This window comes from Nannospalax galili, unplaced genomic scaffold (genome assembly GCF_000622305.1).
Source record: "Nannospalax galili isolate Female #2095 unplaced genomic scaffold, S.galili_v1.0 scaffold18, whole genome shotgun sequence".
In the NCBI taxonomy this organism is placed as follows: Eukaryota; Metazoa; Chordata; class Mammalia; order Rodentia; family Spalacidae; genus Nannospalax; species Nannospalax galili.
Genome location: NW_008346548.1, coordinates 10914126 through 10937539, shown reverse-complemented (window position 1 = coordinate 10937539; position 23414 = coordinate 10914126). Strand labels below are relative to the sequence as shown.

The 23414-nt window shown below is 45.7% G+C and overlaps 1 protein-coding gene across 3 annotated transcripts in view; it reads left to right on the top strand.

Moving 5' to 3' along the window:
* The window catches only part of Mylk (myosin light chain kinase), a 302239-nt gene that overhangs the window by 225026 nt on the left and 53799 nt on the right, over positions 1-23414 (top strand). For all 3 annotated transcript variants that reach the window (XM_017800557.2, XM_029568164.1, XM_029568165.1), the window contains 3 exons: positions 6626-6712; positions 21692-21742; positions 22486-22613. In XM_017800557.2, coding sequence (XP_017656046.1) covers positions 6626-6712; positions 21692-21742; positions 22486-22613 — 266 coding nt within the window. The remainder of the gene's footprint in view (positions 1-6625; positions 6713-21691; positions 21743-22485; positions 22614-23414) is intronic.

Sequence of the window (23414 nt, the reverse complement as noted above, 5' to 3'; positions counted from 1 at the left end):
AAAGAAAGGAAGGAAGGAAGGAAGGAAGGAAGGAAGGAAGGAAGGAAGGAAGGAAGGAAGGAAGGAAGGAAGGAAAAAACCATTTGTCCAAAAGAGTAACCAGAGTTGGGTTTTCAAGCCCAGTCATTAGTGAGTGCTTCCAAACCTTCTGCCTGCAGCTGCCTGCCTGACCTCTGGGTAGGATCAATCCTGCGTTCTTCCCAATGGGCAGTGAGGTCCTTCTCCACTGAGCTGTTTTCAGGCTGGCTTCCTCATGCCAGTCAGCAGGGCTGGTTGCTGGTCATCCTCCCAACTCCCCAAAGCCACTATCATTCATTCAGCCTGTGCCCAAAGCCATTAAAGTCATACATTGTGGCCAAAGAATGTATTTCAGAATTCATGTAAAGGAATCCAGTTTGGCTCAGTGGTGTTCTGTCAGGCATATTACAGTTTCTCTTATAAGGCAGGGGAGGTAAACTTCAGAACACAGCATATCTGGCTATTAATGACAGTGTTTGGGTCATTTTCCTATGAAAATGGGAGTTGTGCTCTTTGTTGATTATGGTCATAACACTCTTCCTTCCAAACTCTGCAGAAGGTAAGTGTCAACTTGTTCCTTCCAGAAGGGAACTGCTCTGACTTACCAGAAAATTCACCCATATCTGACTTTCAACACCTGCTGTGGACAGAGACTCTTGTACTTTGTATTTTCAGTTTATGCAATGGAGGTAGGCTACCTTTTCCAATGAGCAAACAGAGGCTCAGAGATGTCTACAGATAAAAGTACTAGGTCCAGGCTGAAGCCCTGCCCTGTCTGGTAAATTACAGTGCCAATTGCTCTGGTAGAACTCAGGTATATCTGGTCCTGGGGTCTGCAACTTTCCATAGCCTGGTGCAGCCCCCAGACAGCAATCAGAAACACCTTGGTCACTGGTTCATGTAGCCTTCCAAGTTCAGACCTCCCTACCCCAGTCACCCTGGCCAAGGAACCTAGCCTTAACTACAGAGATCCACAAAGGGTTATACATGTTTGTGCAGGAGGGGGCATTTCAGTGGCAGCCATGCCATCGTTCATTCATTCAGTAAATATTTAGGTTCACAGTCTTCTAGGTACAGCTCAAGGGACTCACATTACTAACTGTAAACTAACAGAAAAAGTTCCTGATCTCAGGACTTGACCTTCTAGCAGGGGAGTAGGGCAGGTATGCTGTAATCTTGGGCAATACCATGTGCTGTGAGGAAAGCACAGCTAGATGATGGGGAAGGGACTGCTCCTTCAGAGAAGGTTTGCTGAGAAAGGGACATTTGGCAGAGACATACAAGAAGTGAGAGAAGGAGTTCCAGAAGTTAAGAAAGAAGAGGTAACAATTAGACTGTGCTTGGGGGCATTCTAGGAAGAAGAAGCAGGTCAGGCTGGCAGGCCATACACCAGATACAGAGTACCAGGAAACAAGGCTGTGGAGGATTAGAGACCAGGGCTACAAGTTCGTGTGAGCTGTGACAGGAAGGTAGGTTTTATTTTGAGTGTATAGGGACAACACTGGGCACTTGTGAAGGATCACTCACTCTTCAACATGGTAAGCAAACCCAGGATGGGTAAGGAAGAGGGCAGGAAGACCAGAGGCAGGAGGCAATGGCACTTGGACTCAGTAGAGTAAACAGGAAGTAATGGGATTCATCATCTGATTTGATGCAGAGCTGATGGGAGTTCTAATGAACTGGATCTGAAAAGAAAGAAAAGGGAGTTGGAGAGGAGCCTAATACTTTTTGCTTTGTTAAGTCTAAGTTTTCATAAAGAGCACAGATCAATGGCGATACCACCTACTGAAGTAAATGTGGAGCTGAGGGACCATCAAGAGTTCCATGCATATGAAGATATAGATGTTCAAGTAGACACCTTTAGTTGTCACCACAGGCGGGTGTTGAGATGAAGCTGAACCTAAAGAGAGAAGTCGGGGCTGGAGATAGGACATGTCCCTATACAAAGCCACCCACATGCAAAGCCCATTGACTGTCCTGGGATTGAATGAGGACCTGGTGGTTGTATGTGGAGATAACATCAGAGAAGGAGACAAGAGTCCAACAACACTGAGAGGTAGGAGAGTACAGGGGTCTGCAAAGGAGACTGGGAAGGAATGGCCTCAGGGAGACAGAAAGACACCCAGAAGACGGAGATTTCCCAGAAGTCAAATTCTAGGAAGTAAAGAATGATGGAGATCAATAAGTCAGATGCTGATGATATGGCCTACCCTGACTATTGACCATTGGAACTGACAGTGCAGAAATCACTGGTAATCTTGACAAGAAGGACTTAGGCGAGTGACAGCATCATTTAAGACATATATAGACTGTGTCACCTGCTCCAGATCACCCCAGCTTGCTGGATGGTATTCTAAATCCAAGCACTGGCTCCTAACCACTGTGGTCTGCTGCAACCCAGGCCATGGGGCACTTCTGACTGTTGCTGAGCTGAGTGTGACCTGCCTTTTGTTGGCCTGAGTCTTGGCATGTTCCTTAGTCCTCTCCTGCTTTTATATGTATTCTTTAAATCTTCACCTGCAGCTAATTGGTATTAGGTTGAACTAAATAGAACTGCTGTTTTTGTAGCTCTAAAACACTTAAATAGGCTGAGGCAGGAGGATCGTGGTGAGTTTAAAATCAGCCTGGGCTACATAGCAAGTTCTAGTCAACCTGGGATACATGGTAACAGCCTGTCTCCACAAAGAACTCCCCAGAGGCCCTTCACTGCCCATTCCTGTGGCATTCTCAACTCTGTAGCAAGGGGGGGGGGGGGGGCGGTGCAGACTTGTGGGTTCAGCCTGAGGGGCAGGAGAAGAAAGGAAGGAAGAGGGATGAAAAAGGAAGGAAGAAACGAAGGAAGGAAGGAAAGAAGGAAGGAAGGAAGGAAGGAAGGAAGGAAGGAAGGGAGGAAGGAAGGAACTTTAAATATCGATGAGTGCTATAGTCCCACCTATTATTTTAATTTTTATTATATTTAATTTGAGGGTCAATGTGCATGCCATTAAGTGCCTGTGGAGGTCAGAGGACAATTTATGGAAGTCGATTCTCTCCCTCCACTTGGCAGCGGGTGCCTTTACGTTCTGAAGCATCCCATAGACCCCCTCACCTATTCGCAATTAATTTCTCCTTCAGTCTTCTCTTTAGGTGTTGTTTTCCTAACTAGGAAGATGAGGTTCAGAAAAGCTTAGGAACTCACCCAAGGGCTCACAGGCTACTAAACAACACAGCCAGAAAAAGAGCTCAAGTTTTCTCAACCAGAATGTTCTTACTATGCTAATGTGCTGCTTGCTCTTGGGCAAACCGAGGCCAGCACATAAATGTGCCATCCCTGGAGAGGCTGGAGCCCAGCACCCCTGCCCCACCCCTTCTGAGGCCCATACTCCTTCCCAGAATCATCCTGAGGCCTCATTCCCCCTTGCTTAGGATCAGAGTCCAGCGATCCAACCTCTTGGGGGAAACAAAAGAAAAAAAAATATATATATATCCATCCCAGAGGGCATGAGTCCAGAGCTAGACCAGCAGTGGAGGGGGTGAACACATTGTCCATATAAGGACAAGTCTCCTACTCTCTGTAGGGGCCCCCCGCTTCCCCACACCTCCATCTTCTACTGCCACACTTCTTTAGGGGCACAACTAGGCCAGCAAAGGACTCCAGCCCTGGGGCCCAGATCTAGAAATAAAGTTCAGTTTCATCACAAAATGATTAAAATAGACAGAAAATACAAGCTGCTCTTAAATTTCTTTACTATTATTTTTATCCCCTGGGCAGCATGTGAGCACAAAGCTGGTTTTGATTAAGCCTGTGGTCCTTCTTGCCCATTCCTCCCTGCAGTTCTCATGGAGGCCTTGCAGCTCGGTATCCCTGGATGGGCCCCATGGCACATGCACAGACCCCCAATAATGGCAGTTTGGGGGGGGTCTCCCCCATGTGGGCCTCTAGGTTGGGCATGGGCATGGTTTCGAAGAGAAACTTAAGCCCTTTTCCTCAGGGCCAGATGGGAGAAGATAAGGTACAGTGGAACTTTTTTCAAAAGTAGCTCAATGCACACCCCAGGCAGTATGCACACACCTCCAGTGAACCCGCAGTGTCCCAGATGGGCCACTACAGAGGTAGGTAGGGCTGGTGGCTGGGCTTAAAGCCCAGTAGAGAATGTAATTAAAAGAGTGAGTTCATATAGGTAAAACCATGCTTCTGGGTTCTCCAAAGCACTATTGGTGTGTCTTATCTTTTCTGAGCCTTGGGACTCAGTGAGGTAGAGAAAATAAAAGTTCCTTTTCACTTTTCAAGGGAGGGGTTGATTTTTTGTTGTTGTTGTTATTTTGACAGGGTCTCCCTAGTCTCAGCCCACCTGGAAGTCACTATGTGGACCAGGCTGGCCTCAATCTCACAGAGATCTACCTGCTTCTACCTCCCGAGGACTGGGGTTAAAGGGATGCACCACCATATCCAGTGTTAGAAGTTCCTTTTCTACAGCTGAGGAAGCAGAGACAAAGTGAAGGTTAAATGATTTTCCCAAGTTCTCAAGAGTGCCAACAACAAAGACAAAAAGTAGAGCTGTCTGTTCTTGATCCCAACTTGCTCCAAAGTAATGCCCAGCATGACCCATGAGGAGAGAAGGAATCCAAGGCCCCCACTGCCCTTCTTTCAGAAACCCAGGAAAACTGGTCCTCTAATCCTTTGCTTGCCTGTGCCTCAGTTTACCTATCAGTAGAAAAAGAATTGTGATCCTTCTTTCCCAGCTTCCTTTGTGCTTTGGAACTCACCAAGAGAATAAGAATGCTCAGTTAGGAATTCAGAGCTATGTGCACACTCTGTCCTCTGTAAACAAAGACAGAAGTTTCTGGAAGCACTTTTTCTTAAAGCCCCAGGGGTGTTTTTATTCCTTTACTGTGTCCATATATACCTGGTGCCCTGTGGTATAGTAGCATTCTGAGAACTTGGCAGCACCTGCTCTGGATGGTAAGGACCCTCGACTTATCAACTAGGGCTCTTTTGCTCTTATGGAAGGTGGGCAAGGGATGGGCTGAGTTATCAATTCTTTGTTCCCTTACTCCTATCCCTTGTCATATACTGCTACAAAGTCCTACTTATAGCCCAAGTTGAATCACTCCTTCAGTTGCATGTTATTATATGGCTTTTGGCTTCAACGGGAATCTCCAACATCCCTGAGACTGCTCAGCTGTCACCAAGTTGAGCTTGTACTATGCCCACATAGAGCCTCTGTCACAGGATTACCCAGCTCATAGAGGGAACAGGCTTGTGAGGGAGGAAGCCTGACTTCGGTTAGGCTTCAAAAACATGACCAAGTAGAGGGGGCCATGTGGGCAGATTCACCTTTATAGAGCAGGCAAGGGACCCAGATGTCTTCTAGGACAAACCAGGTAGGAGTTCAAGAGCCCAGGAGTGAGCAAGTATAGGTCCCCAACCCCTGAGGTCTATGTTCCTGGTACCATCCCTCACAGGGACCCAGTCTAGACAAGACCCAGGGTTGCCCATCCTAGAGGCAGGGATGGACTATTAGCCCTTCTTCCCTAGCCAAGCCACAGGAGCCCCAGCTGGAAAATCCCCTCCTCCCTCTGAGCTTCATCTTTAGGGTCAGGAAATGAAGGATGAGTCCAGGAAAAGACCTAGGGGGAGGCACCCTTCCAGCCTATCCCCAAGGATCAGTAAAAACACAAGCCTAGAAATAGCCATTCAGCCAACAACTTCTTATCTAAGTCCTGCGTGGTTTCCCGCAAAGTCTGAAAGTCCAGTGTCTCATGGGAACCCAGGGAGAATGTTTTCTGCCCAGCCCTACCCAGCCCATGGTGCCATTCCTCACCACCCACAAGAGAGGTTTCCCCCATCATTGCCTGAGTTTTACCTTGACATGGAAGAGGGTGCTTGGAGCAGAGGCCTGAGGAGCTGCATCACCAGCTCAGCATCTCTAGTACCACTCAGCCAGTGGCTACCCAATATCTGTGCTGCCTGGCCAGTGACTGCCCAGCATCTCCGGTGCTACCCAGCCAGTGGCCTCTGCAGGGTTTCACCAGGCCTCCCTTGAGGAGGTGCAACAAAGTCCTCTAAATGAGTTCCTCTGTTTCAATGGTTAGGTATACAAAACCAAGTCTCAGAAATCAAAGCCTACAAATACCTTCCAGACCATGAGCCCAAGAGAGGGGCCCAGTCCTCTCTTCCTCTGTGTGAGGTCTTTCCCTGCACAGAGAAACTTTGGAAGTGTAGAACATTCAGTTGAGTGAGTCAAGCCCCAAGGAAGGAAAAGATGGGGACAAGGAGAACAGAGGGAAAAGAGAGCCTAGGTCTTGTCAGTAGCCTTCACCTTGGCAGCATCTGCTGCAGCAGCAGGGAGCAGTAACTAGCTCCTTAGCCTGGCCATCCATCTTGCCAGGTGACTGCCCCAGCCACCTGATTTATCAGGCCTGTGCAGCGGGCTCTCCTTCTTTGGTGTTCCCTTGGAAAAAGAGCCTGCTTCAGGCGCCGCTCAGCAGGCACAGAGGGCCCCCAAGCGGAATGTGGGATGGGTGGGCCAACTGGGGTCGGGGTAGGGTTCTGACGAAGGTGCCTCCTCTACTCGGCTCCTTGGACAGCCACTGACTGATATCTGTGTTGCTTGTTTTGTTCCAGATGCTCCAGCCAGTGAGAACACCAAGGTCCCAGAGATGAAATCCCGGAGGCCCAAGAGCTCCCTTCCCCCTGCACTAGGAACAGAGAGTAAGTACCAACTCAGCTTCACCATACAAAGACAGGGCTCCGGGTCTGCCCTGAGCTCCTCAAGGCCCAACCTCTGCCCATGTCCCAGAGTACCCTATGACCTCCTGATCCCTAAGTCAATGACCTTTCCTCAACCCTTGCCACCACTACTCCCTGCCAGTCTCTCTCCACCCTGTGTACAGCAGTGGAGTCTTTCACATCTTTGCCTTCCTAACCACAGCTCTTTCTATCTCACTTACACCCTTTTTAGTTGTCACCTGTACCCCTGGGGGAGCTGCTCCTAATTTTTAAGTTGACTCTGTCCTGATTAGGAAACCTTCCTAAATTGTTGCTCTGATCTTATGACTTGGGCTGAAATATCCAGTGGTCCTCAGTGCTTACGGACTCCCTCATGATGAAACTCTCCCCCATTCCTTCCCTGGACAAACCAACTGCACATGCGTATATACAGTGCCATGTGAAGCCTGGCTGGCACCCCTTCCCATATCTGCCTTCCTTTCCTTTTTTGTGTCTTTGTTCTCACACTTCTCTCCACAGGATACCTTTCTGGCACTAAAGTCATTTCAGCCCCATGCTCTTCCCCTTCAGCTCAAAGTAACTTTTCCCTAGAAGCTTCCAGAGCATTCAACTCCCTCCTGTACTGACTCCTTCCTGGCATCATAGGACTATGTCTGTGTGCCCTTGTATATTCCCTGAGGACCTAGCCTGAGCCCTCAGAATGACATGCTGTGTCCATGAAGGGACCTCACTAGTGTCTCTCAGAGCACTGTGGTAGAAATAGCTGGGGAAAAGGGCTCTGGTGGGACTAAACTGTAGAAAGCTGTCTTTCTCTTCTTGGATCTTGGCTTCCCTCATGGCCAACCTCCCTACTAGGCTTAGGATATGTGCTGCCTTCAGGCCTACAAAATCACAAGGAAAAAATGAACTGTTCCAAGACAGTGCTTTAAATATATAATATTAATATATTCATCTTTATGCCAGAATAGTTGTAAAATATAACTTACATAATCAAAATGTAACACATATCATATAAAGTTATATGTTATATCTAATGATATACAGACACATACTTGTTTTTAAAAGGGGGAAGGGGCCCATGAAGGTGGCAGTGCCTAAAGTCCTCAGAAGTCATAGCTCCTGCTATAATAGTGTGATTTTTGTTAACAGACCTATCTTCTGACAGCTCCAGTTTAAAAGGGCACAGAGTTGCTTAGATATTCCCAATACACACTAAGTTTAAAACACACAGAAATCTGGGCATGTTGGTACCTCCCTGTAATCTAGTACTTGGGAGGTTAAGGCAAGGCTGGCCTGGGCTGCATAGTGAGTTTCAGGCCAACCTAGGCTACAGAGTGAGATTCTTTCCCCTAAAAGTAAATAAATCAATAAAAACAGAAGATAAGCTCTTACTTACTTGTGCTAGTAGAGGAGAGCAATTGAACCTTGTTATCTCCAAAATCCTTCTCTTCCCTTCATAAGGCAGTGCTTTGTGAATACTTTATTCTTTTCTTTGTGAAGTGATGTATTTGCCTTGCTGGTGGTGAACTCCTTGAACACAGCTAATCAGAGGGGTTGGGGGTCCTCAGCCTTCAGTATGGTGGGGTAGCCAAGGTGAAGCTCTAAGTTCTCATATATACTTAAACAAGAACAGTGGAGGACCATGAATGTTAAGGGTGGGATTTAATAAGCTCTTAGAAGCACAGAAACAGTTCTAGGAAGCTAGTTAGAATGAGTTCATGATGTAATTCTCCAAAACTGTTGCCTGGACCTTGCTGCGCTAGCTATAGGAAAACATGAACAGACAAAATGTAACTCAGAAGAACAGAGATTTGATATGGGGGTGAGGTGGTAGATCACCTGACAAGGACAGAGGTTTAGCTACCTCCCGTCCTCCAGTCTGAACTCCCTTCTGTGCAATCCTGAGGAAGGTGAGGTGGGGTCAGAACAGAGCTGTGGAGGAGAAAAACAAGCTCAGTGAGGCAGTGAGACAATGAGCAGATCGGGCTCTGGGCACTTTGCCCTGCAGAGCAGAAGACCATGGAAAACCCCAATCAAGTTGTCATCAACTCTGGACCTCTGGACGGCAGCTATAGCTTCAAATCAGATTCACCTGGGGAAGTCGGAAACCGTGCCTAGGCTGTCCCCAGACCAATTAAACAAAAACCCCCATACACACCAGGTCATTCCAGTGTGTGCTCATGCTGGAAAGTGACTTTCCGAGGTAAGCTGGCCTGCCGCCCATTGTTGGTTTGTGGTTGGTTCAGAACAGAAGGGGGCTGCCTGATGCCTCTGTAAAGTGTACAGAGCCATTCAGGAGCCCTCACACCAGCACCCACAGAGCAGGACAGCCAGTGGAGACAGCCTTAAGGGAGGAGACAGGGCTAGCAGAAAATGTTTCAATTCCATAGAAAATACGTAGTTACCACAGGATTGACTCCACCCACCTGTCTGCAAGAAGAATGTCATTCTTTGTAGAGAGCTTCTGTGGTGGACTGATGGACATCTCGAGAACCCCATGCGTCCTGATGGCCATTTTGTCTCCCTGTGCTGGCCTGTCCACTCAGTTTCCACCACCCTAAGTCTTTTACTACTGCAGGCATTAGTTAAGGGCTCCAGTTGCCTCTCTACCTGCCTACACTTAAGATCTTGTCCTTTAAAAACCTACACTCCAGGTTCCCAAGGGCCACTACTGAAATTGGTCTCTGGAGCCTCCTGAGAAGGTGGCTCCCTAGAGATGGGAGTAAAGGAGACATCTTTTAAGTCTGTGCCCCCCAATCTTTTCTCCTTTGCAGGGATAAGTTACTGTTTATTAATTGCTTCAGTTATATGTGCATGCATTCTTTTTTTGAATATTTTTCCAAATATGTCTTTTTATTTGTTGATTTTCTGTGTATATATCATACAGAACATCCCACACAGTCTTATTTATCTATATACCCACTTCCCAAAAGGCACACTCCCATAGCCTCCCCCCTCCCACACACTGGAGCCCATATACTCTGTCATCCCTGTTACTGTTCACTGTGTTGAAGGCACCCACAGCCATTCCCCAGTGCTTGTCCGTCTGCTGAATCTAGTCAGCCTATCTAGAGAGCCTTGATTTAGGAAGATCAGCTGTTCCTCATCTAGCAGCAACCAGTTGTCAATATTCCTTTAGATAAGATTGGGGTCTGCTGTTCATTTTCCCAGTTCTATGCTGGGTTACTATCTGGGAGTCTTTTGGACCACCCTGGCCAACAACTCAAAGGAAGGTATCTCCTGTCTGGTATTGTTTCTTGTTATGTAGCCTTCGGCTATACATATGGACTCTTAAAAAATTATATTGACCCCATTAATCTTTGGTTATACTTTCCCTTTGGGTTTTTAAGACCCTACAATTGGCCCAGAAAAACCAATTCATTTTTAGTCTTAAGGCCATTTGAGGATCTGTTCCTCAGGGGTCACATGGGCTTGGGAGGAGGCCCTGGCTCCTTTCTTTTACCAGTTCCATCTATGTGAAAATAAGTCAAATGCTCTACCACAGCTGGCTTCGCTTGGAAGCCTGGAGGAAATGTTTCCTCTGTGTTGACCCTCCTTTTTGTAGACTGGACTGGTTCAGGTCCATCTAGTGGGGTCTCCATGGCCTCTTTGATCAAGAGGACAGGTGACTCACCACAGTTACAGGACATTTTGAGAGATGCTCATAGTCCCCTAGAACTTAGTTGACCTAGAAGGGAAAGGAGCAAAAACTGTCTTTTATATCCCTCTGTCCAAATTAGTATAGGCCTCAAAGTATGGCTGTTAAACATCCAAGAAGGTTAATTCCACCAGTCTGGTACTTTTAATTACTGTATGTCATGTAGATAAATCTTGGGCAAAGACCAACTGTTCTCAGATAAACCTTACGTAGACATATATTTCTTGATCTGCAATGTATAATTTGTCAGTAGGTTGTAGGAGTAATATGGTTCTCACTCGTTTTCAAAACTAGCTAGGCATTGTTTATCTCTCATATTGTCTAACCCCTCCATCATGGTTTGCACTCCTATGGTCCCACCTCTCTTGAGCTCCTTCTTTCTCTTTATCCCCTAGATTCTTTGTATAACCTTCCCTCCCCTCCCCTTAAAATAACCCTATTTTTATCCATATCTCCCTTGTTAACACCTGTTTTCCACTATTCTTCTCTTCCAGATTCTTTCTTTTCCTTTACCTCCCTGGTTTCTTTTCATTATCCTGGTTCCTGTAGTTATGTCTGGATCGATACTCACAAGGATTTGGTGCTAGGATCCACATATGAGGGAGAACATACATTGGTTTTTTGTTTGTTTGTTTGTTTGTTTTTCTGAGTCTGTGTTACTTCACTTAGCATGACAGTTTCTAGTTCCATCAATTTACCTGCAAATTTCATGATTTCATCTTTTTTTTACTGCGGAGTAAAACTCCATCATATATAAGAATATACCAAGTACAGGACTGGAGAGTTGGCTTGGCACTGACTACTCTTGCAGAGGACCTGGTCTCAGTTCTTAGCACCCACATGGTGGCTAACAAATGTCCATAACTCCAGTTCCAGGGGAATCCAGATCCAATGCCCTCTTCTGGCCTTCATGGGCATTGCATGCATGTGATACAAAACAAAATAAAAATAAATAATTTAAAAAATATGTACCAAGTACAATGTAAAAAAAATCTTCTATCCCTAATTTCATTCACCCTGCTAACATACTCAGTTACTTTTTCTGTGCACTATATGTATGTAAACATGCAAATACATCAGTTGGGTGGATTTTCCCCTGTAGAAATGGAATCACAAAGTCTATACATCTTTGCCACATGCCCTTTTCATTGTTATCCCCAACCCTTCTGATTTCATGAGTGGCCTGTCTGTGGATGTATGTGTGTTTTTGTCAGGGCCATGAAATACCTGACCTAAGGAGGAAATCCATCTTTCCGGAGGAAAGGGCAAGTGAGTGACTGCCCTGTCAAACAGAGAATAGCCAGATCCCTGTCTGCACACCCTCCTGTCCGCACACCCTCCTGTCCACAGGGATGGTCTGTTCCTATGAACCAGCTTCTGGATGTAAGAGTAAATAGTGCTGTCCACTCTAGCCTGGGACCCCACTGTAGCCAAGGGTTAAGGAACATGATAAAGAAGACAGTCTACCCCCATATCCCATGACTAAAGTACTCATTAACCTGCCAGGCTCAGTCACAAGCACAGGAGGGAGTTTGGGAGGGTTTGAGGTGAGGGAAATTCAGAACCAGGTTTTAAAGGATGGAGAGGAATGTAGTTTATGTGGTTTGGTTGAAGAGGAATGATAACACTGCTGTGGAAGGGAGGCAGGCAGGAGCTTGGGGGAGAAACTGCACAGATGCTAGAGGGAGTGCAGGGAGGGCAGCTGAGTCAAACAAAACCAGTGTTCTGAGTTCCCATGCACAGGCATCGTGTTAGACAACCCTTCTGTGACACTTTAACTAAGTCTCCACTACACATCAAATAGTTGTTGCTCCATTTTACAGAGAGGCAAAACAGCCTTAAAGATGAAACTCTCCTGCCCAGCATCTCTTAGCCAGTAAGGAGTAGAACTGTGGTCTGTGTTCCTGTCATATCCCCTGTGCCTTGCTGTAGACTCAGCTTTATTTAGGTTGTTCACACAAGGCAGCTCTTCCCTAGGTTCATAGGGGAAGCAGGAAAGTGTGGGGATGGCACATAGGACTGGCTGAGGACTCAGTACCACGAGAGCTTGTGGGGAGACAAAGGGCAGCCACTGGCACATGGTCCTGGATCTAGAGACCTGTCACTTTGTTTGCTGTGTGCCTTTCAATGGGATTTTTTAATAGCCATTTTGATATCATTTCAAAGTTATAGAAAAGTTGCAAGAATAGTCTACAGAACTCTATATTAAGGGCCACCAATTGTTTACGTTTTGTTCCATTGTTTTATCATTCTCTCTATATTGATATACTTTCATTTAGATATACAGATGCCATTTTATTTAATTATTTATTTTTTATGTGTATGAATGTTTTGCCTGCTTGTATGTACACACATGTCATGCGATGATCACAGAAACCAGAGGAGGATATCAGATCCCCTGGAACTGGAATTACAGATGGTTGTTAGCCACCCTGTTAAAAACTGGGTGTTAAAACTGGGTGTTCTACAAAAGCAGGCATTGTTCTTAACTGCTGAGCCATCTCTCCAGACCCACACATGCTATTTTAAATTATAGTTACCATCCGCTTAATTTCCAACTCATTGTGTGTTTCCTCAGAATATAACCACAATGTTATTGTTGAAATCAAGAAATTTGACACTGAACCAATGCTTTTATCTAATCAATCCATAGTGTACCCTCCATTTTTGTCATTTGACCCAATCATGCTATTGCGGATTTTATAGTTATTTTTTTCTCCTCTTGATAAGATCTAATATCAACATCCCTGGAACACTTCATCTACTCTTCCAGCCCAGAATGGCTCCTCTCCTGTCTTAGAGACAGATCAGGGGAGAAGTACACAGGCCCAGGGGAGAAGCACTCCAGACTCTGCCTGAACTGAGTCAGGCACTGAGAGGCAGGAATGCCTCAGTGAACCTCCATGCACTGAGAAGCTGACTGACTGTGTTCACTTCCAGGACAGTGCTCAGACACAGACATAGGAAAAGTGCTCGAGGGCTATACTCAAAGCCTCCCATCACTCTATAACCTGGTTTCCTCACCATCCAATGGAAAGCTTCCATGGATGATCTTAAGCCTCATCCAGCTTTCCCATCAGGGCACTGATGGAAAAGTTGTGAGGAGCACAGTTCAGGTTCAAAGTGCTCCAGCTGAAGGAGAACCAAATGGCCATGGAAATTCTTGGGAGTTTTATGTGGAAGAAGGCAAGCATATTCCTTGTCTGACGGTGGATTCATGGGGCTTAGGAAGTAACTTTAGAAAATATAACTAAAAAAAGAAAAGAAAGCACAAATGTAGTGATGTCAGTTTGATAACAAACTCAGGAGTTCCTCTCACCAGTCTGAATAAGCAATGATATTAGAAAAGAGATGATGAGCATCCATGGGGGCTTTTACAACTTGGAATCCCAGACCCTTGAGTTAGGGTCATAATATTTGGGTTTTCTAAACACCCCACGAGTTCCCCTGCTTTAAGGATCCCTGCTCCCACTGTTCTATGATTTAGGGACAACTCCCTTTGCAGCTGCAAGTGCAACATCCCTTTGGAATCTATGTCTGGCCTTGACACTCATCTTTGGAGGTGGTACATGTGGTCCATCCCTGTGACTCAATGGACCATTTAAAATTACAATGCTTTCCTTTGCTCTGGCCTCCCTTATGTGTCTCTTTAAAACTGAAAGTTGTGTTAACTTGAAGATGTCTGTGGATATCAAACATGATGACTAGTTTTCTTGAAGTCTTCTCCAGGATCAAATCTTTCTTTCAAATATTCTCTGCAGGTCACATGCAATGTTAAATCCTGTTGGGATCTACAGGTCTGGAAGTTGATACAGGAAAGGTTGGGATATGGTATCAAGAGTTTCCTGACACTGAAAGATGTGGAACCTGTGGGGAGAACTAGATGCTTTTATAAGTGTCTCTGAAAGCAGGCACCAACTCTTCTTACACCCACTACAGTGCTGGTGTTTGAGAATGTCACGCCTCAGTGCACATGCATGTAACAATGTGATGCCTCCTCTCCAGATCACTACTAGCTCCTTCCTCAACTTTTCCAATGTATCCTCTAAGCCAGTTATCTGGGTCTTTCCCAGGAGCAGCTAGAGGGTGCCTGGTGAGCAACACTGGCCTGCTGGCCCTGCCATGCTAGACTCCTCTCTCACAACTGTCCTGACATTCCATGGGGTTTGGGAATGAACACTTGCAATAATAAGAGGAGTTGTGCTCCTCTGGAATTTTCTATTATGACAGCCTTTGCTATGAGGGGAGGTGAATGGGCAATTTGCCTGGAGATGTTAATTCTGGGAAAACAACCAATACGTCTTCCCAGTTCCATAGGAATGTACTAGAAGACAGTGGAAGACACTGTGGGTGAGGGGACAAAGCCACTCAGAACTCAACCTGCCTCAGTGCTGGGCAAAAGGCCTCAGCCCTCTGTCCCCAGAATCCCTTGCCAGCCTCAGGGGGAGGTGCCCATTTTGCCCTCACATGGCCTGTACCCCTTTCAGGAGCCTTGGGCAGACAGTGAATGCTGGTTTTGGGAATTGTGAAGAGTTTGATGTCTATTTTTAGTTAACTACCTAAAAAAGGAAATGTCCCCAGAGAGGCAGGGATCCAGGGACCTGCCTGTACCCAAGACTTTTGTTAATACTAGCTTTCTAATTCTCCTTTAAGACCCTTTTCACTTTGTGAGAGAAAGGGGGTGGGAAGAGACACCCATCTGCCTTCAGACTAAGCAGTCTAGAAACTTCTATGAAGAACGGTCAGTTCTCTCCCTCCCAAAACAGAAGGAAGGTTTCTCTGGGGGACTAGGTTAGATGTGGGAATGCTGGGCAGAAGCAAAAGACAGATTTCTAGATATCAGACATGAGGAATGAGGTTTTTCTAGCCCTGCCCCCACTCTCCTAGGAAGCTTCCAGATTCAGTACCTTTATTTATGATTTTATTGGGCTGCTTCACTTCTAGCCTCAGTCTCCTGTCCAAAGTAGAAGGCTGGGCACCTGACCACTTTGATCTAGGAGGTGACAGAGTATACACTTCATGTGGTGGAAAGTTTCACCAAGATTTAGGGCTGTAACTCAATATCAGACATTGGAGTTGACATGGGCTATTCTTTGGAAATTGCCAGGTTAAGAGAGACCCTTGTGGTCCTACTCTTTCCTCTAACAGCTACTTGTCAAGCACATGCCCAGCTTACTGCTAGGCCCCAGCGGTACCGCAGGTAGACCTTGTTACTGTCCCTAGGGAACTTGCTATGGTATGTTCATTTTAAGAATGGGTTTCTGCAGTAGTAGGGCTTGGATGGGGGCTGGAATAGACCCACCTAGAAAGGGCATGAGCTCAGCTTGGAGGTTACAATGCCTAAACTGAGAGCTGCCTGAAGAATATGTACAGGTCAGCCATGGGTAGAAGTACTAGCGTGTAAGGAGAGCCCAAGGCCAGAGACTGGGATGCAGAAACCAAAAGATGAATACGGTGTATAGACAGTGCCACCTAAAGACTGAACAGAGCTAACAACAGCACCTGGAAACCTGGGATTCTCTAGGTACTCAGAATACACATTGTGGACATTGAGAATAGAGGCCATGAGGAAATACTGTGAAAGAAGGCTTGAGAGGAAAGCCACGGCAGATCTCACAGACCTTGTAAGACCATTGGACTTGGTCCTAAGTGGCAGTGGGCAGCCACTAGAGAGGTTTCAACAGTGGAGAGGCATCAGATTTGCATTTGAGAACAATCACTTTGGCCACAGCATAATAGATGTGTTATGTTAGGACAGGGACTAAGGGACCAGAGGCTTTGGAATGGTATTGGGTGAGACTGGGATGGTGATGGTGATGCTGTGGAAAGTGCAGAGTGAGTATGTATTTAGTTGATGGAAATGATGGGCACTTGTGACTAGTTATGGGCAAGAAAAGGATCTTGGAAGAGATGAGGACAAGAAGCAGTCTGGGGAGAAGATCCTTAAACAGGAAGGCTTGCAGTATGCATCTCCTGGAGAGATGAGTCCCAGGTGACTGGATGTGGAGGTGTGGGCTCAGAAAACAGGCCTGGCTCTGAGGAAAATGTGAGCAGGAGAGGGGACAGTAGGAGGACTCCAAGCTTGGCAATGAGGAACCCTGGGTGGGAACTCAATGGGGTAGGTCTGTGCCAGGAAGGGTATGCTGTGTGGGGTTGACTGCCCAGCGATGCCCAAGTTCTTCAGAGACAGAATGCATGACAAGCAGACACTCTGCCCCCTGCCTGTCCCTGTGGTCCATAGCCAGCATGGGATTTGCAAAGACAGTACATTTCCTTTGCTTTGTAGGAGAGTCTTCCTTTCTGACAATGGCTGGTGAAGAAGTTTGGGGTGCTGGAGAAGGGAATGAGAGACAAAGGGACTAGGGAATAATAAGATAATAATGATGAGTCCAGAGAAGAGGAAACTGGTTAGGGACCAGTTTCTCTTTGGAGAGTCTGGGCATCTGGGCTGACAAGCACATTTACTGGGGGCCTGAACTGGAGAGGACAGTAAGGTGCCATGACATGGAGCTCCCCTGTGGGTGTCAGCTGATCAGCCCAATAGGATACACATGGGTTGCTTTCCTCATTGCTGTGACAGAATATCTGACAAAAACAACCCAAGGGAGAAAAGTCCCTTTCGACTCAGAGTTTGAGGGTACAGTCCATCACTAGGGAAGGTACGGTGGCAGGAGCAGCTCTAGCTGTAGTAGCAGGAACGTGTGGCAGCTGGTCACATTGCCTCAGTCAGAAAGTAGAGAGATGAATGTTGGTGCTCAGCACTTTATGCAGTCCAGTACCCCTACTCTAGGATGAGGCCACCCATATTCTTTGCTCTGCAGGTAAACCTCTCTGGACCACTTTTATAGACCCACCTAGAGATGTGTCTCCTAGATGATTCTAAGCCCCATCATGCTGACAATTGGGATTAACCATCACAGTTACCAAATACTGAAAGAGCTAAATTTGTCCCAGGAGGCAGAGAAGTCTTTTGGGGATCTGCTTATTTGGGAAAGAGGGCTGAGTGAAGAAAGAGGCCAGTACAAAGCATGCACTACATGTTATATTGTTTAAATATACAGCAAACTTTCTTTATGCTTCACAAACTTTTTGTAAATGTCTTACTACATTTTTTATGTGTGTCTGTGTGTATGTGTGAGAGAGAGTACAAGTGTATGTGCGTGTGGCATGGCTCGCTTTTGAAGGTAAAAGGACAACTTCCAATAGTCAGTTCTCTCCATCTACTATGTATGTCCTGGGAATCAAACTCAGGTCATCAGGTTTGTCAGCAAGCACCTTTACCCACTGACCCACCTTTCCAGCCCTTCCCAAACTTTTTTTAATGAGGAAACTGAAGCTCTGAGGTTATATAACATGCTTTAAACCCCACAGCTTACCTAGCGACAAGACAGTATTTGAACCCAAGTCCAGCTCCAAAGCTTTGGTCCCTCTGTAGCTCTGCAAAGAGACAGAAAAGAGGCTTGAATTGGAAGACAGAAGACAGAAATTCTGGTAAAGGAAGAAAGCATACAGACATAGGATGGCTAACAGTCCTATTTCTGAGCTGAGTCACAACTGGTTTTGTGAACTTGGCAAGCGACCTGTCTCACATGAGACTCAGCTCCTCTTCATGAATTGGAACATGGCGGGGTACCTGCTTACATTTGCTCAGAGTAGGAAACCTGTGAGAAGCTTCCTCCAAGAAACTGTTTTAGAATCCGGTGATTTGGCTTTTCCTGTGAGCCTAGAACACTGTTAATGAATTCCAACAGATGGTTGTATAAAATATGTATAGCATATAGAACATTGTTAACATTTAACTTGTTCTTACCAATAGGAACCAAACAGGCTTCAAATGCTAACCAATTCAAACAGCAGTAGCTCCAGATTTATAGAACAAACTTTAATCCTATTTAACCTTAACATTGAAAGATCAATTATTCAGGGCCTGCCTTTAGCCACATAGGTTTCCCAGAGCCACCAAGCACAGGCACAGACAATTTCATACTCTCCACCTCATTGTTGACCCCAGCTCACATTCCAAGGACTGTCTCCTTCCTTCCCACCCATCTCTACCTTGCTGGAGCTCACCCACAGCTGCAGTGATCTGCTAGGGTTACCATAACAAGGTGCTACAGAGTGGCTGAAACACAGAATTTTGTTTTCTTATAGTTCTAGAAGCTAGAAATCCAAGATCAAGGTCTCTTTCCTTAGCTTGCAGATGGCCATCTTTTCCCTGATCTTCCTCACATGGTTCCTTCTGTGTGTACAGGTCTATTCTGTTGGCTCTCTCTATCTCTCTCTCCCTCTCCCTCTCCCTCTTCCTCTCTTGCTCCCTCCTTTCTCTCCTCTCCATCTTTCTCCCACTTCTCCCTCCCTTCATTCTCCCCCCTCTTTCCTTCCCTTCTTCCCCACTCCCTCCCTCTTAATCTTCTCTTCTTCTAAGGTCACCAGCCAGGTTGGACTCTGGGCCCACCCTTATGACCCATTGTAATGTAATCACTCTTCCAAGGCCTTGTGCCCAAGGCAGCCATACTCTGAGGTACTGGGAGTTAGAGCATCAACACACTGTAAGGGGACACCATGCAGCTTCTAACAATAGCCCTCCCTCAGCTCCTCTGAACAGGTGGTTTACTTCCTCCCAAAGAGATCACTCTGCTCATCTTCTTCTCTTGGCCTGTTACTCCAGTCCTCCTGGTTGAAGGTGTGCAGGGGCTTTATGCCTCAGCTAGTCATGACTTCCCTGTGCTCCTCCTCTCTAGCATCCTTCAGGCTCTCCTTCCTCTCCTGTACATGCTGGCAGTCTGCCTCCACCACAGGAGAAACCTTACTTTGACCTTTCTTCGCTGTTTCTCTTTATCCTTTCAGCACCAGAATTCTTAACTGACTAGAATGTCCTTGGACACCCACCTCCTTATTTCCTTGGGCGTCTCTTCTGGAGTGACTTGCAACCCATGGTCCTCTGAACCTTGCCTCCAGCATCATCCTTCGCTCTGTACTGGCCTCATCTGGAGCCCTTTCCAACATCTGTCCTCCACCCTTGCATACAGTGACAGTCCTCCAACTCTCAACTCTCAACGGCTTCCCTCTGGCCCCCAGGGCTTTCGCTATGTTAACTAAGCAAGTGCTCTTCCCCACTGAGCTATACCCTAGCCATTCTTTCCCTCTTTCCCCTACTTCTGCACACACATAGATGTACATACATAATTTTGAGCAGTTTTATGAGCAGTTTGAAAGAAAATTGTACTCATAAAACCTCTATAGTTAGTTTAGTGTAGATTTTTCTTAAAAACAGGGTGCTTTATAAACCACATTTTGATGATCGAAATAGAAAATAACAATGGAGTGTTATCATTTGTCTGATTTATTGACCATATTCAAACATTTGCAGCTATCTTGTAAGTGTTCCTTATGGCAAAAGGGTTAAAAGCCTTTCTTGTGGTCCATGCTTCCTAATGTTTAGGGCTATAAAGCTAAGCCCTGAGTTCTTACATCTGTTTGGTTTTCTTCCCAGTACTCAGGTTTGTAGTGTGTACCGACTGCTGTTTGCTGAGGTTGTCAGCCCTCTGGTCTCAAGGTGTTCCTGTGAGGGTTCCCTCCTTTCAGCATTTCTTTCAGGGACAGCACCTGGGTGGCAGTACTCTTTCCCCTGTAGAAATATACAAAGGATCATTCACAGAGTTAGCCAAACCACTTGAGTCAGAGAGCAGCTCCACAACCAAGCCAGATCATGGTGCTAGTCTTCTATAATCTGCAGGGCCACAAAATTATCACCTACTTGTTCATTCAGGAAGTAGTTACTGAGTCCCTACTGTGTATGTTGGGTATAGAACAGTGAACAACAACAATTAAAAAAAAAACAAAAAAAAACCCTGCTTCAAAATTTTGCTCTTCAGTGAAAGAGGAAGGGAACCCAGTAAAACACATGAAGATATAATTTGTCATATGATAAGTGCTGGGGAGGATGATAAATCAGGGTAAGAGCTATAAGACAGGAACTATGATCTCTCTCTCTCTCTCTGTCTCTCGTGTGTGTGTGTGTGTGTGTGTGTGTGTGTGTACGTTTGTGGTGCTGGGAATAAAAATCAGGGCCTTGTACAGTGAGCATGCAATCACTGAGCTAAATCCCTAACCTAGGGGCTACAATTCATAGAGGGTAGTTAATGAGTTTTGACCACCCTAGTCAAGATAGGTTTCCTTGTATTCCTTGGTGGTGAGCTCCTTCCCCAACATCTCTGGCAGTCATTGATCTTTTCTCTGTCTTCATAGTTTCACTTTTTCTAGAATGTCATTTAAGTAGAATTATACAGTATGTAGCCTTTTGAATCTGGCTTCTCTTGCCTAAGGAGAAATTTTCTTTGGGTGAAGAGCATTGGCACATTGCATTCGGGGCAGTTATCTATAAACCAACTATCAATGTTGACATGAAAGTGTATGTAGATAGGTTTTCATTTCACTTAGATAAACTGGTTAGGTGACTTTTGAGCAAAAGCCTGAAAGAAATATTAAATCAAGCCATAAAGATAGATGAAGATGTTTCTCTGTGTATATCATATTTCCATTTAGCCAGATGAGTAGATCTGTGCTGTGAAACATTTTTATTTGAGTCATTTTTCTTACTGAGTTAGAGAAAGTAGGAAGGAAAGATACTGAAGATATAGTTCATTCATTCACTTTTGAGGGGGGTGAGTTTGAAAGGGATCTAGCTATGCATCACAGGCATGCCTGGAACTTACTATGTAGCCCAGGTGGTACTTGAACTTGTAACAAGACTACTACCTCATCCTCCCCAAAGGCTGGTATTACAGGCATGAGCCACCACTCCCAACTTCCATTCATTCATTGATCCATTGAACAGACATTTGGTTTTGTGTTTTTTGGTTTTGTTTTTTAAGGAAAAGCTACTAGTCCACAGCCTGTGACTGAAAGGAAGCCTGAGACCCTTGGATCTATTCCAAGGCTAATTTTAGTTGGTTTATCTGACATAATTTCCTTTCTGTGTTTCCTGAAAGTTAGAGTGAGCATGCAGTTAGTGAATTTTGTGTTTTTAATCTTTGACTAGGACACTGAGGGTCTTGGCACTTCTGAGAGTTTCTATCCAGTTGGCTCCAGGGACTCCTGCAGAAGCCCTTGAGAACTGAGATTCATTGGATCATAAGGTTGTCCATATCAGAGGGTGAGGAGATTCATGGAAAGATATGCTGGAGTGAGGGCTCTCTATGGATAAAAAATGGGCAAGATCCATTTTTGAGTATCCTCGGACCCAGAAGCTTTGTGGAAAGATACAACCAACAGAACATAACTTGTAAATTTCTTTGTTTCAGGTGATGCAACAGTGAAAAAGAAACCTACCCCCAAGACACCTCCAAAAGCAGGTAATCAGTCACAATCCTGCCTGGTCGTAAGGGTGTCATCTGTACCGAGGGCTTTGTTTTTACCCTCAAACTGACCATATGGATAGTGTCAGAGGACCCTTCCCCAATTCAGGTTTCACATCTGTAGGGCTCCTCAAAAGAACTTATTCCTAGCCAGTGCCTTGCCCTCATCCTTCCTCTGCCTGCACCTGTGTGCAACCTTACCAACTGTGGTAGGTTTCCTGTTCCTTCTGCAAAGTTCTGCCCCAGCCTCCATCCTCCACTCCATCCTGTGTGTGATGACCCACTTCCCGCTGCTTCTATCTCCTGTTCTGGATGTCCTTGTTTTCTGGAGTTGTTGTGCATTGTCCCTGGAAAGACATTTGAAGGTATGAACTACATTTAACCTACCAGTCAGGGTGACTGAAAGGTTAGACAGCAAGGCAGTGCTAAATTAAGAAATGAGTCAGGACATGGATTCAGATCATTAGAGTGAAGCACAAATTCTACCATAGCCAATTAGCAGATTATTATGTCTTGTAAAGTGCATAGGTCACTTCTTAAGAGACTCTAAATAAAGAGCAAACAAGGCTGGCAGGTCCCTGAACTCAGATCTTCTGGAGCGAGAGTCACTGCCTCCTTTCATATTTTGACAATTCTAGAAGGCAAGAGAGGAGCCAATAGACCATCATAACCAATAGTGTCAATGTGATTAGAATGCCTGAGGCCCTCTCCTCACTTACTTCTACCTACCCCTGCCCCAGCTATGCCCCCTCAGATTATCCAGTTCCCTGAGGACCAGAAGGTGCGTGCAGGAGAGCCTGTGGAGCTGTTTGGGAAAGTGACTGGTACACAGCCCATCACCTGCACCTGGATGAAGTTCCGAAAGCAGGTCAGTCATGGAGGGGAGTGTCCTATCTCTCAGTACCTGGGCCAAAAGAATGAGAAATGCCATGAGGCAGAGAGCATCACTCTTCTTCACTGTGGAAATGGGAGAGAGCACTGGGCGTGGTGGTGCATGCATGTAATCCCAACCCCTGAGAGGCTAAGGCAGGAGGCTGGCTAACTTTGAAGGATCTTGTCCAAATAAAGTACAAAAGCCCAGGGATGTAGTTCAATGGTAGAACACTTACCCGATATGCACAAGATCCTGGGTTCAATCCCTGTTACTGAAAAAGAAAAAAAAAAGGGAGGAAGAAGAAGAAGAAGGTTTACTTCTGAGCCTACCCATAAGTCCTGTTTCATAGACAGTTAATTAATAAAATTCCTTCTGACCTCATCTGTGTCTATCTGCCTAGAATCATATTTGGAGGCAGGAAGTCAAAGCCCTCAGATGACCTCTCAGATGTCATCACTTTCTGTGATTCTGTGCCAGCCCACTGATTCCTGTCTGTACTTAGAGCTTCACTTTATCACATGCTGAAGGGATCAAAGCAAACCTGGGTCTTTGGATAGTTAAATTATATATTATATAGAATTTTGGCTGAGAGGCCCAGAAGTCTATCTACAGTTCATAATAATGCTTCCTGTGAAAGTGTTTGAATTTCTAAACAACCAGCTTGTAGAAAAATTTACAAGACCCAGCCTTTCACTGTTCACACTGGCAGTGGTGCTCAAGTGTGTGATCAGCAGACAACCTAGCATGATTGGCTGGCCCTGCATCAGGAACCCTGCAGAAAGCATAAGGATTCAT